The sequence below is a fragment of the Nycticebus coucang genome, chromosome 22 (genome assembly GCF_027406575.1).
Source record: "Nycticebus coucang isolate mNycCou1 chromosome 22, mNycCou1.pri, whole genome shotgun sequence".
NCBI classification, from domain to species: Eukaryota; Metazoa; Chordata; class Mammalia; order Primates; family Lorisidae; genus Nycticebus; species Nycticebus coucang.
The window spans coordinates 33,900,894-33,915,593 of record NC_069801.1 but is presented as its reverse complement, the minus strand read 5'-3'; the positions used below and the strand labels follow the sequence as shown (position 1 = coordinate 33,915,593).

General features: G+C 41.0%; 1 protein-coding gene and 1 long non-coding RNA gene across 2 annotated transcripts in view; one reads left to right on the top strand and one right to left on the bottom strand.

Annotated features, from left to right (window-relative positions):
- Positions 1-4,610: 4,610 nt before the first annotated feature.
- The window catches only part of RLF (RLF zinc finger), a 111,358-nt gene continuing 101,268 nt past the window's right edge, over positions 4,611-14,700 (bottom strand). The window contains exon 8 of the mRNA XM_053576234.1: positions 4,611-9,729. Within this exon, the coding sequence (XP_053432209.1) occupies positions 5,077-9,729 (4,653 nt within the window). The 3' untranslated portion in view covers positions 4,611-5,076. The remainder of the gene's footprint in view (positions 9,730-14,700) is intronic.
- Positions 7,587-14,497, top strand: LOC128575028 (uncharacterized). The gene is made up of 4 exons (XR_008376896.1): positions 7,587-7,720; positions 7,835-7,954; positions 8,158-8,222; positions 12,284-14,497. It is a non-coding gene; the product is annotated as an uncharacterized LOC128575028 (long non-coding RNA).

The window sequence follows — 14,700 nt, the reverse complement described above, 5'->3', positions numbered from 1 at the left end:
AAAAATAGCCGGGCGTTGTGGCGGGCGCCTGTAGTCCCAGCTACTTGGGAGGCTGAGGCAAGAGAATCGCGTAAGCCTGAGAGTTAGAGGTTGCTGTGAGCTGTGTGAGGCCATGGCACTCTACCAAGGGCCATAAAGTGAGACTCTGTCTCTACAAAAAGAAAAAAAAAAGAACATTGCCACATACGTAAGGGCCAGTATTGTCAGTAGTGACATTTATAAGCGAATACAAGGTATTGTAAATCTCAACAGCATAAGGTGCTTCAAAGAGATCTAATCCAAAAAACCCATTTTTTGTTTGATTCCCCTCTTGCATACCTGAATACCTCCAAATGATGAAGAATTTATTGCTGTCTGTGGTAGGCATCTCAGCTCACCTTTTAATTGTGTCATCCATCTGTCCATCCATCTATCTCTCAGTCCCTCCCACTGGGTAGTCTTTCAAATCACACCGTGCTAGGCCTTAATGATTTATGCAAGCACCTACTTTGAAGGCTTCCATAGGTTCTTTGTGATCTTTCAAACAAAATCTAAAATCTAGAATACGGCTTTAGGGCACAATAATACCTGTACTTGCTCCCTGCTTACTGATCCAATCTTCTCTCCTTTTCCTCTCACATTCATTCTTTCAACTCCAGCTATAGTAGTCTTGTCTAGGTCACCAACAAAGCTGCTGGACCACAAAGCCTCTGCACACAATTGGATAATTGGATTACCCTCTTTGGCTCTCCCCAGGCTGGAGAGCAATGGCTATTCATTCCCATGTGTGATGATTATACACTATACTTTTTTTTTTTTTTTTTTTTTGAGACAGAGTTTCAAGCTGTCACCCTGGGTAGAGTGCCCTGGCATCATAGCTCATAGCAACCTCCAATTCTTGGGGTCAAGAGATCCTCTTACCTGTTTTTTTTATTTTATTTTTAGTAGAGATGGGGTGTTGCTTTTTGCTCAGGCAGGTCTGGAGCTCATGAGCTCAAGCTATCCACCCACCTCAGCCTCCAGAGTGCTAGGACTACAGGCATGAGCTACCTAGCCCTGCCTGCACTATAGTCTTGAACTCCTGGGCTCAAGTGAGTGATCTTTTCACCTCAGCCTCCCAAGTAGCTGAAACTTCAAGTGGGCACCATTGTGCCCAGCTATTGCCTGGCTAACTTCTTATCAATTTTCAGTTTTCAATTTAAACATCATGCTCAAGGAAGCATTTCCTTTTATTTTTGGTCCCCATCTCATAAAGCTCTTTTTCTGTCACTTTTACTTACTTATTTGCAGTGTTTAGACACTAAATCTCCATAATCCAGGAAATCAGATGAGTCTTGTTCAACATGCTTACCACCCAAAGGCTGGCAGAAAGTATATGCTTAGTACGTATTTGGCTTCTTATTAACATTCGGATAGCTTTCCTAGGCCTCTGGTCTTCTTTCCCAGGCTAAACCTGCCAAATACACGTTGACAGGTTTTAAAATCTAAAATCTATCTCTCCTATTTACCTTCCTCAAAATGATTCAGACCTCCAAATACAGTCTGTTGGAGTCCACTCCTGCAGATGTAGATCAAGCAAGTCAGAGCAGTGGAAACCACTCTTTCTAGACCCAGCTCTACGCAATATGGTATAAATCAGTAGCATAAAGGCATGTCGGGTTACCTTGGGGTGGGAGAAGTAACTTTTTGACTTTTAGAAGTTTCTTTCAGAAACTTTCCTATGGGTTACACATTATTCACAGAAACATTATGTACCAGTCTTCCGTTTCTATACCCAATAAACGTCAACACTGGATGTATGATAGTGGAGTTGGAGCTGTATGACTTGGCTTTTACCTTAACACTTCAAATCTTATTTCTCATTATTTTTTTCCTTTAGTAGAGATGGAGTATGATAGCTGGTCTCAGACTCTTGACCTTAAGCAATCCTCCCACTAGGTCCTCCCTAAATGCTGGGATTACAGGCATAAGCCACCAAACCCAGCCCACCATTCACTCTTTTTTTAATTTTATTTTTTCTGTTTTAGAGATGGGATCATGTGAACTCAGACAATCCACCCATGTCAGCCTCCCAGAGTGCTAGGATTATGGGCATGAGCCCCCGTGCCTGGCTCGCCACTATCCACTTTCAAAAACAATAAACTTAAGTTTACAGAACTGTGGTATTTTTGGTACTTCAATTTTTCATCTGTTGCTCTTTCACATTAAATACCCCTCCCTGATAAGTCTTCTAGTCAGAAGAGATTGGAAACTGGGCTCGATCTCTATTTGTGTCAGCAAGACAAAACGTCTCAAGTTCTTTTTTTTTTTTTTACAAATTTTTTTTTTCTTTGTAGAGACAGAGTTTCACCTTATGGCCCTTGGTAGAGTGCCATGGCATCACACAGCTCACAGCAACCTCCAACTCTTGGGCTCAAGCAATTCTCTTGCCTCAGCCTCCCGAGCAGCTGGGACTACAGGCGTCCGCCACAACGCCCGGCTATTTTTCGGTTGCAGTTCAGCCGGGGCCGGGTTTGAACCCGCCACCCTCTGTATATGGGGCCGGCGCCTTACCGACTGAGCCACAGGCGCCGCCCACATCTCAGGTTCTTTATCTGCTAAATAAGGGATAATAACACCTGCTCCATGGGATTATGAAAATTCAACAAGATAATTTTATATGAAATGCTAAAAAGTAAAATTACCCTGAATTTGCACAGTACTCCCCACTTTGAATTCCAGGCCAGTACTTCCACCATTTTTTTTGTGCCTATGTATAATTCATCTGATCTTATGAAAATGCAGATTTTGGTCCAGTAGTTGCTGCTGCTGGGCAGCACCTGTGGCTCAGTGGGCAGGGCGCTGACCCCATATACGGAGGGTGGCGGGTTCGAACCTGGCCCCAGCCAAACTGCAACAAAAAAAAATAGCCAGGTGCCTGCAGTCCCAGCTACTGGGACGATAAAGTGAGACCCTATTTTGTCTCTAAAAAAATAAACAAGCTAGGGCGGCACCTGTGGCTCAAAGGAGTAGGGTGCCAGCCCCACATGCCGGATGTGGCAGGTTCAAACCCAGCCCTGGCCAAAAACTGCAAATAAATAAGTTGCTGGCCCACTACCACACTTGGTATAACAATGTTCTGAGCTACCCCAATGCAGGCTTTGAGAAATTTACTTTGTATTTTTGTCTACAAAAGCATCTGAAACTGTTTTTTGAGTATGTGCATATATTGGTGAATGACTATGTCCCCCAAAGACTATGTCCTGGGCAGCTCAGCTCTGAAGTAGGCAATCTTGTGGGGCATGGTGGGAGACTGAAACAGAGGATTGCTTGAGGACTGGAGTTCAAGAACAGGCCAAGCAAAAATGAGTCCCTGCCTCTATCAAAAACAGAAAAAATTAGCTGGGCATGGTGGTGGAAGTCTGTAGTCTTGAGAAGCTGAGGCAAGAAGATCACTTAAACCCAGAAGTTTGAGGCTGCTGTGAGCTGTGATGCACTCTAGCCAGGAAGACAAGAGTGACTGTCTCAAAATGGAGAGGAGATGGGTAGTAGGCAATCCGAAACGGAGAAACAATTGGGAATAGAATACTCCCAGGAAAGCTAATCAAGAACATTCATAGTTCCTCACTTCTTTTTATACATGTGGTGATTAAAATGGGGGGAAACAATGAAGCAAGAGAATTCTGGGTAGAAGTAGAGAATGGAAGTGTCTGGAACTCTTGAAAACCTAATGCAGGAATGAGAGATGATAGGTTTGTGTTTGAGTCATTTCACTGCTAGCTAAGGAAAGTGGTTGGAAACGTCACAAGAAACAAGAGAATAAAGATACTAAATTAGAACACATTGCTATCCTTGTTATCAAAGATGGCCCACAGTCCACTGAAACTCAAGACATCCAAACACCAAGCTCATCTTGGCTTTCCATCCTCTTAATGCCCATTCTTCCTCACTACTAAATTTTGGGGTTTGCCTCACATTATTTTCTTCACTCTCCACGCCCAGATAATCCTTGATTTCATCTACTCTGCCTTCTGCTACGTGTGTCAGTATAGACTCTCAATTACTTTTGCCTCCTACAATTTTGCCTCAATTAACTTCAACAGTCTTATCTGTTCCATTCTCAGCTCTTAAAATCACACTCCACATTTCAAGTTATCGATAAATTAAAATTTGAATGTTTTACTTTGCTTAACATCTGTCAAAGGCTCTCACCTGTCCACAGGAGTCCAAACTCCCAGGATTCATGTTTTGGTTTCTACCTCTCTGTGCAATAACCCCACCCCACCCCTTTCTATTGCTTACCTTTTACTGTTAGCATATTAAATTCTATTTCCCAGAAAAAAAAATTCTATTTCCTAGGAAATTTGCTCTCCCATTCATGTTTTGCTTGGCATACCCTCTCCTTTCTACCTGGCCAACTTCTGGATACCCTCTGCTGGCAGCAATTTTGACTCCCAGAGTTAATTACTCAATCTCAGAATTTTCTTTCACAAAAATTTTAATAGTTATTTAAAAATAAAAAAAAACTTCATCTGAATGGGTTAGTTTTAAGAAATGAAAAATTACTGGGGTAAAATGAGCACACATTCCAAAAAATAAGTGTTATTCCAGTTTACGTGTGGCATGAAAACTCATTATGCGTAAACAAGAAATGGGTGAAAAATTGTAATTTATTGAAACTCAACTCAAAAAATATAAGATGCTGTAGTGTACAATATATTACACAAAGCACCCTCAGGTGCACATTCAAGTCAAGTAAGAACTCCATATCCCTTTCCCTAGCCCTCCCTCCCTGGGACCTTAGTATTTTTTTCATATACAATCATGCACACTTAATTTGAAAAAGGAAGCCCCAGTATATTTTGATGTATTAATTAGCACCAAACAAGAGTACAGTTCCATTTTTTAATAAACAAACAAAAAACCCAATTAATAAACCAACTGGAGAGCTAATAGACTCAGCCAATACTGCTGACATAGATATTATACATCCATGTAAATACACAGCCTATTCTACCCTAAACAATGGTGTAGCTGGGTCTTAGCCTTTGTTCGAGTTGGCAACTGTCCCCATGTTGCAGTGTTAGAGCCAGTCTGTTTCTAAAACGAAATCGCTATTTAGGAACTTCCTACACAAAGCTCATCTGTCTTTTTTGTTGGAAACAGATCTAAAATTGGTGTGGAAAACTTAGATCTTTCAAGGACAACCACTGGCCGAAGATAATGAAGCTGTTTTAAGGCAAGCTCTCCACAGTCTGTTAATGCTTTGTCCAATACGACCCTCAGGTTTTCCAAGGAAGGAACTGTTGTTGTTTCTGCTACTATTAAAGGTGGGATTGCAGTCAGGTTCTCATGAATTGTAGAGTCACTGGAAGAATGAGGTATGTCAACTTCTGGGTCATTGTCATTCACTATATTATTTGCCATAACATTCCCTGTTAAATCATTACTGGGCTGTGAAGAACTACTTAATGTTAAGTGCTCTGTAGGCTCCCAATCATCAAAATCATCTTCTTTCTCCTCACTTTCCTGAATAAATTTCAGAAATGAAGATTCAAATCCCATTGGTTTGTAAGTCTTCAAATCAAATGACCTGGACTGTGAATGCTTCCTAAAATTCTCTTTTGGGACATGGGTCAAATTTTTTACAATATTTTCTTGCCCTGAACTGTGCTGCCCACTTTCTGAGTCTTTGATCCTTGGTAAAGGCAGCTGGAAACTTGTGAAATAAGACCCACTTTCAGTTCCATTAGGATTAGGTATGGAATTTTCTATTTTATAAGGAGGAGGCTGAACTATATTACATTGTTCCAAAGGAGTGGTTTCTGAACTATGGTTACATTTCAGAGTTCCCCGGTACAGCAAAGTGTCTGCATCAAATACTGGATTGCTTTCTATACACCCTTTCTGACCTCCATCCCTTTCACCTGGATGAGAGGAATCAGTGTTCTGGAGCGGTATGCTGTCTTCTGGGGAATGGCTGTGCTTTGTGTGCTCGGATTCACAGCCTGTGTTTTCTTCTTTTTTTATACAGGTCTCCACTTCAGAAGGGGGCTCCTCTTTAATTTTGGTACCATACTTAACACAAACGACAAGGTTCTCCATCTGTTGCTCTAAATAGGCACTACTCATCTGATGAGTACGTTTGTAATGCCTCACTATGCTGCTCTCCAACTTCACCACTGATAAGCATCCTTGAACCATGCAGGGGTACTGTGTGTGCTCAGAGTGCTCCACACACATATGGAGGGCTTCAGCTCTTGTTTTAAAACTAATTGGAGCTTTCTTTTCTTTGATTAAGCCACACTTTTTAGTCTTAGCATTAAATGATCTCCTGGTAGTCTGATGTTCATGCCCCTCAGTGTGAGCTGCTTCACATACCTTCTCACTCCTTAGTAGTCTTTCATTTGCTACCTTCTGACTTCTAAAGAGATCATCATAATAGTCCTTATGTCGGTAATATACATGTTGGGAGTAATTACTGCGGTGGGTGAAAATCTGGCCACAGCCATTGAGATCACAATGAATTTCATAATCTGAATGTATTTCGCCTTCAATATTATGCTGTTCCATCAAGTGATGCTTCAACTTACTGAATGTATAAAAAACAGCAGGACACTGAGGCTGGTTACAAGAAAACCTTGCCACAGATTCAGCTTCAGAAAGTACTTTAGGCTCTTCAATATGGTCTAAGTTATGAGAGTCACTACAGTGCTTAGCAAGAGCTTTAGAACACAGGAATCGTTTGTTACATTCCTTATATTTGCAAGCAAATATCTTTTTACATTTCACAAGTTCCCTTTTGGTTCTTGCTTTGTCTTTCTCTAAACATAATTGTTCCTTGTTGTACTGATGTACAGTTCTGTAATGGCGAATTAAGCCTTTTAGATTTGTGAATGAGGAGTTGCAAGTTTTATGGATACAATGGAATGGTTTGTGGTATTTATTCAAAATGTAGCACAGATTTCCTTTAGCAACAGTTCGCCTGCTACCTCTTCCCTCTCTTCCTTCTTGTTCTTCTCTATGGCTGCCTATTGGTGATGAAATATCAGATATTTTACTTTCTGTTTCTTCACAAGATGACTCCAAATCTGTTTCTGAACTGCATTCATCTTTTTTAGAATGACAGTGTGGCTTCTCAGAATTACTGTTGGGATCACCTCCAAGTTCGGCAGAACAATCACCTTTTAACCTATCTACTGAGCATGGACCTTCATGATCACATTTTTCACTATCTAATAGTTTGTGAGTTGCTCTGTCACTGCCAATTTGATGTTTATTTTTATAATGAATCCTAAGATGTGTTTTTCTTGTAAATGACCTTTGGCAAATATGACATTGGAATGGGGAATACCGATGTTGAAACATGCTTAACTGAAGAACTTTTTCTTTTGAATAATTATGCTTTTTAAGATAATGCATTAACAAAGCCTCTCTGGTCACAAATTCATATTTACATCCTTGAAGCTCGCAGAAAAAAGGCTTAGCTGCCAACTGTGCAAGGTATTGACTTGGCATGTTTTCATCTTGATTCTGAAAATTAAGGTCTGAGATAGTAGATGAAACTGATTGAAGAGACTTAGCACCACTGGATGGGTACCCCTGTAGTGACCCTGAGAAAGATCCATGTGTTATTGAGTTTTTCAAGCTTAAATGTTTCAAGCGTAATAGAAGTTCTAACATGGTATCCTCTGTACATGGCCTTTTAGAAACACAAATGGAAGCTTCTGAGGAATAACCTTGATGTTCTCGTTTACACTTGGTATGGACACTGTGATCTAGACTTTCATCTGGAGAGTCACTGTTTGTATCTGAGCTGGGTTTTGTTTCTGCATCAAACTTTTCAGTTGTTTGATTATGTCCGTTACCCAAACAGGGCAAGATGTCTGTTGTCTTTACCTTTTTGGGTTTGAAATGGTATGGATGAACCTTCCGTAGATGTTTCTGCATTCCTCTTGCATTTTTGTACGTGGAGCCACAGCCATCAAAACCACAGGTAAACTTAGTCCCATCAAAACAAACTGCCACATTTGAACATTTTTCTTTTAAACTGGAGGGCACAAAGACTTTCTCATGAGATAATAATATATCCTGCATTGTTTCAGAGTGATCTAGTGTGTCAATTAACTCTTCATTCATTGAAGCTGAAGAGCTATGACTTAACTGATCACTAGAATTACTGTCACTGTTTTCTTTCAGGTTTTCTGCAGTTTCTGTATCTATCTGAGTAGTTGCAGATTCTGCACAGAAGAGAAGATCCTCAGGTAAATGTGATTTATCAGTTTGGTCAAGTGGATGGGGCAGGTCAATACAATCTTGCTTTTCACCTGTTGCAGACTCAAGTTTCACTGATTTCTTTGTATCTCCATTGGAACTTTCAACATTATGCATTGAGAGGTGATTCTGGTATTCAATTTTGGAATAATAGAACTTTTTACAGCCGAGAAAGCTACATGTATAAGATGCATCCCTAAAATGTTGTGCTTCGTGGTGATAAAGTTGTCCCAAGTCACTGAAAACAACATTACAGCCATTCAATTCACATTTATAACGCAGATCATCATGTTTTTGTTTATGGTTAAGTAGTTCATTCACTGATCCAAACCTAGCATAGCAATCTATAGATACACACATGTAAGGTTGAGGACCACAATGCACTTGTTCATGCTCTCGCAGGTGAAAAGCCGACATGAAATGTCGTCGACAGTAAGTACACTTCTCTCTTCTATTCTTCATATCCAAGTAGTGCTTGGCATTTTCATCATTATTTTGGTGTTCAGCTTTGAGATGCACACTTAAGTATTTAAATTGCTTAAATACACGGGAACAGTCTGTACCAGGACATGGGTACAAATCTCTGTCTTGCAGGTGGCAATCTTCTAATTTGCTGAATGTGACATATTCATGAGATTCTCCTTTGGCTTGCTCATTCAATGAATGATTCTGCTCTGGGGTTGCAGAGGGGCTCTTAGGACAAATAGCCTTTTGAGAGCCTTTTAACAGTAATTTCTTTTTAGATCGGTCCCTTCTGCTTGGTGGCATTTTAACATGTTCCATCACATGAGGAACAAATATTTCTTTTCTCTTGAATTTCTTGATACAAACAGGACAGGTATAAATTCCATCTTCCATATGCATCTTAGAATGATGAAGAATCCTGGCCTCTATACATTCTCGTTTACATAATAAACAGAAAAACTTATATTGAAGCCACCTCTGATATCTTTCAGAAGAGCCAATGGGTTTTTTGTCTCTTTTCTCCTTATGTTGATCTGTCAGATCTCTTCTTCTATATTGTTTATCTTCTTTACTGTCATCATAGTCACTGAGAAATGATTCCAAAACATCTGTGTCATTAATAGACATTTCATAGCCACTTAAATCATCATCAGAATCAGAGGCTTCTTGTCCTAGAAGTTGGTGACAGTGTCGTTTTAAAGTTTTCCAGTCCCAAAATTCAGGATCAAAAGGCCAATGGGCTTTTAAAGCTAGTAAGAGCTCACAACGCAGAGAATTAGGAACCGGTGCATTTTCTTCATCAAATTTTTGATCTGGTTGCAAATATAGTTCTTCCAACATATTAAATCCACTCAAACTGGGTTCAATTAAGAATTCTGTAAGTTGACAGGCTCGTCTAACTTCTAAGTCTTCTGGTAAAAGACAGGCAATTGTTTTACAAACTGATGCCTTCATTTCCTCATCCTCACTTGATCTGAGTTGAAGAGCTCTAACACATAGTAAAATTGACACTCCAAGACCAGCTTCTTGTGCCTATTAAAAACAAAAAGAAAGAAAAGTTTGTATTTTTCACACCAAAAAGTTTACATAATACATAATTTTCACTCATAAAGTAAGTTAGCCTCTCAAAGCATTTAAGAGTTTTTTTTTTTTTTTGTAGAGACAGTCTTGTTTTATAGCCCTCGGTAGAGTGCCGTGGCGTCACATAGATCACAGCAACCTCCAACTCCTGGGCTTAGGCGATTCCCTTGCCTCAGCCTTTCGAGTAGCTGGGACTAAAGGTGCCTGCCACAACACCCGGCTATTTTTTCTATTGCAGTTTGGCTGGGGCTGGATTTGAACCCACCTCCCTGGGTATATGAGGCCAGCCCAGCGCCCTACCCACTGAGCCACAGGCGCCGCCAGCATTGAAGTTTTTTTTTTTTTTTTTTTTTTTTTGCAGTTTCTGGCCTGGGCTGGGTTTGAACCCACCACCTCCGGCATATGGGACTGGCGCCCTACCCCTTTGAGCCACAGGTGCCACCCAGCATTGAAGTTTTTAAATTCTATCTTAAATCTTTCTTCAGGTGAAAGAATTGCATTTATGTACTTCTTGCCTCAACATGCAAAGGACTGTCTTAGATGTTACAGTTTAACAACAAAATAAAGGATCCAACTTTACAAAGCACTGGCCTATTAAAGCAGGCCCTAACCTCCAAGGAGCTTATTTGTGTGCTGAAAGTACAAACAGTAAATGCACATGAATTCAAAGGAATTCAGGGTAAATAAGGTCACTGAAGGATTAAAGGAAGGTGTGAAGCTGAGTAGAGAAGATAAGGTTTAAATGAATAGGGGCAAGAGGAAACACAGGTATAGAAGTGAATCTAAGATTAAATTCAAGAAACTCCATGTTTCTGTAGGGTTTTTTAAACACTAAAGCTAAAATAAGTGATCCTCTCCATTTCCTTCTGAAAAAATTTTGTATGTTGTAGTCAGAAATAAATTAAATCTCAGCTTTCCAGGGAAAAACAACAGAAATCAAGAAATCGTTCTATGGTACCAAATTCTCAGAACCAGTCACAAATCAGGAAGAAAACCCAGTCATATGTGATAAAAGATTAGTGCAAACAAGATATTTTTTAATCTGAGAGGTGGAAATGAAATTCTACATAACATGAGCAAAGAAAAGCAGGACCGTTGGCTGGTGCCTGTAGCTTAGTCAGCAGGGCACTGGCCACATACACTGAGGCTGGCAAACCCGGCCTGGGGCAAGCTAAAAACAATGCCAACTGCAACAACAACAACAACAAAATAGCTGGGGCGTTGTGACGGGTGCCTGTAGTTCCAGCTACTTGGGAGGCTAAGACAAGAGAATCACCTAAGCCCAGGAGTTTGAGGTTGCTGTGAGCTGTGATGCCATGGCACTCTACCCAGGGCGACAGCTTGAGGCTTTGTCTCAAAAAAAAACAAACAAAAAACAAAACAAAAAAAAAAAAAATCAGAAAAAAGAAAAGCAGGATTGTTGGGTGTGGTAGCTTACACTTGTAATTCTAGTACTTTGGGAGGCTGCGATGGAGGGTTGTTCAAGGGCAAGAGTTTGAGACATCCTGGGCAACCACAGAGAGACCCCCATGTTTACCAAAATAGTAAAAGAAAAAAAAAAAAGCAAGATCATTTTTAAGCAAAGTAGCTTAAAATGCAGTGGCTAAAAAAGCTTAGAGTCAAACTTTGGCTGCCTTTGAACCCCAGCTTCACCGTAGTAACAAGTTATTAACTTCTCTAAACCTGTTTCCTCATCGGAAAAATAGTAAAAATGAAGTAAAATGGGCAGCGCCCGTGGCTCAGTGGGTAGGGCACTGGCCCCATATACCGAGGGTGGCGGGTTTGAACCTGGCCCCAGCCAAACAGCAACAAAAAAAATAGTCGGGCATTGTGGTGGGCACCTGTAGTCTCAGCTGCTCAAGAGGTTAAGGCAAGAGAATCGCCTAAGCCCAGGAGTTGGAGGTTGCTATGAGCTGTGAGACACCACAGCATTCTACTGAGGGCTATAAAGTGAGACTATCTCTACAAAAAAAAAAGAGGAAGAAGAAGTAAAATAATATAAAGTGATTATACTACATAGTAAACATTCAACAGAATACCTAAATAACAAAGAGTTATTCTCACTGTTTAAATTGGTAAACAAGGCTCGGCACCTGTAGCTCAAGGGGCTAAGGCACCAGCCACATACACCAGAGCTGGCGGGTTCAAATCCAGCCTGGGCCCGCCAAACAACAACAACAACAACAACTGTAACCAAAAAACAGCCAGGCATTGTGGCGGGCGCCTGTAGTCCCAGCTACTTGGGAGGCTGAGGCAAGAGAATCGCTTAAGCCCAAGAGTTGGAGGTTGCTGTGAGCTGTGACGCTACAGCTCTCTACACAGGGTGACAGCTTGAGACTCTGTCTCAAAAAAAAAAAAAAAAAAGTGCCTCATGGCCAAGTAAACTGGATTCAGGATGATCCTTCTTCTTACGTCTTTTACCTCAAAATATTATGGTATCTATAAGCATTCTGTCATACTAATTTTTGTTGTTGTTACTGTTGTGTTTTGTTTTGTTTTGAGACAGAGCCTTAAGCTGTCGCCTTGGGTAGAGTACTGGGGCATCACAGCTCACCGCAACCTCCGACTCCTGGGCTCAAGTGACTCTCTTGCCTCCGCCTCCCAAGCAGATGGAACTACAGGCGCCTGCCAGAATGCCCGGCTATGTTTTTTTTTTCTTTTTGGTTGCGGCCTTCATTGTTGTTTGTTGGGTTTAGGCTGGATCCGAACCTGCCAGCTCAGGTGTATGTAGCTGGTGCCTTAGCTGCTTGAGCCACAGGCGCCGAAACCTTTCACACTAATTTTAAAGTCTTGGGAGATACCCTCAATTTAAAAGTTATCCCTTCCATTTATGACTTTCTCAAGTCACGCAATCAAAGTTTAACTATTCTAAGCATCTTTAAGGTCTTTGTAGGAAACTGAAGCCCAGAAAATAAAGAGGTACTATAAATGCCCACAAAGGCTCTTCAGCATCATTAACCTTTCCCATCCTAAGGGCTATGTGAACAGTTATTGGCTATCTCCTAATATCCTTTTCTCCTTCTAAAAAAACATCTGATTTTTAAATGGTTATAAAGTCATATATAATAATAAGCACACTCATAGCCTCAGTTGCAGCTACATGTGGGTGTGGGTGTGTGTCTTGGGAGAACAGGGAGAGGTGTCTCATAGTTTGGCTTCCTCTCACATTATAGATGGGATTGGAATACAAGATAGAAGCTATGTGTTGATGGAAGATAAAAGGAACCTGGATTTCTGATATTCTGATATGTGGATCCACTAAAGCAACCTGGTCTACCTGAACAATATTCCTGTATGAGAGAGGGAGAAACTTCTATTTCTTTAGGCCACTACTGTTATGAGATGTCTGATACTCATAATAGAAACAGATCCCAGATCCCAACTCATATAGTCTAGATTATCTCTCTTAGAAAATCCAGAGTCTTGTTTTGAAAAGAATCCTGGCCTGGCACCCATAGCTCAGTGGGTAGGGCACCAGGCACATATACCAAGGCAGGCAGGTTTGAACCCAGCCTGGGCCTGTTAAACAACAGTGACAATTGCAACAAAAAAATACCCAGGCGTTGTGGTGGGTGCGTGTAGTCCCTGCTACTTGGGAGGCTGAGGCAAAAAGAATCCCTTAAGTCTAAGAGTTTGAGGTTGCTGTGAGATGTGACACCACAGCACTCTACCCAGGGTAATATAGTGAGACTCTGTCTAAAAAAAAAAGAGAAAAGAAAAAAGAAAAGACCCTATACTCACTCTGCTTCTACCCTTCAGACCAAATATCATAAATAAATATTATGGTAGAAAGTACCTTAGATGAGGATATAAGAGAAATGGCTGACAGACAGCAAATTCCTTCATCTGTTTCAGAAACCTGCTTCCCCTAACCTTCTAGCACCTTTTCCATTTCCTGTGTGGTTCCCTGTGGTAAGAATTCTTCTGTGACCCCCAGTGACCCTTCACCGCTCTTCCCCTTGAGTGTAGGTTAAAACTATATAGATATGATAATATTCCTGTGATTAAGTTATGGCAAAGGGGACTTTGCAGATGTAATTGAAGTCTTAAATCAGTTCATGTTAAGGTAGATGGATTATCCAGGTGGTTCTGGGCTAATCAACTGATCCCTTCAAATCTGAGCCTAGAAGTCATAAATGGAGGATGTTGCATTGGAAGCACAAGAATCTGTCGCACCTTTGTTGATTAAAAATGGAAGTAAGCAATAAAGGGGTAGCTTCCAGAAGCTGCGAAAAGCCCCTGGGGACAGCCAGCAAGAAAATGAAGACTGTAGTCCTATAACCAAATGGAACAATTCTGTCAACAAGAATAAGCCAGAAAGTAGACTTTCTACAGAGCCTCTGATGAGAATGTAGCCTGGGCAATACCTTGATTTTAGCTTTGTGATCATCTAAGATGGCAATGTAGCCCCGTGGTACTGGATTTGTGACCTGCAGAACTGTGAGCTAATAAAAATAGGCATTGTTTTAAGTGCTAAGTTTGTGTAACATACTATATAGCAACAAGAAATTAAAATGTCTGTTAAAGAAGAAAAAGGCGGCTTGGCGCCTGTGGCTTAAGCGGCTAAGGTACCAGCCACATACACCTGAGCTGGTAGGTTTGAATCTAGCCCAGGCCCACCAAACAATGACGGCTGCAACCAAAAATAGCCAGGCGTTGTGGCGGGTGCCTGTAGTCCCAGCTACTTGGGAGGCAGAGGCAGGAGAATTGCTTGAGCCCAGGAGTTGGAAGTTGCTGTGAACTGTGATGCCACAGCACTCTACCCAGGGTGACAGTTTGAGGCTCTGTCTCTAAATAAATAAATTAATTAATTAATTAAATTAAAATAAAAAAAAAGAAGAAAAAGGCTAGGTGCCCTGTTCATGCCTATAATCCCAGCACTTTGGGAGGCTGAGGCAGCAGAACTGCTTGAGCCTACAAGTT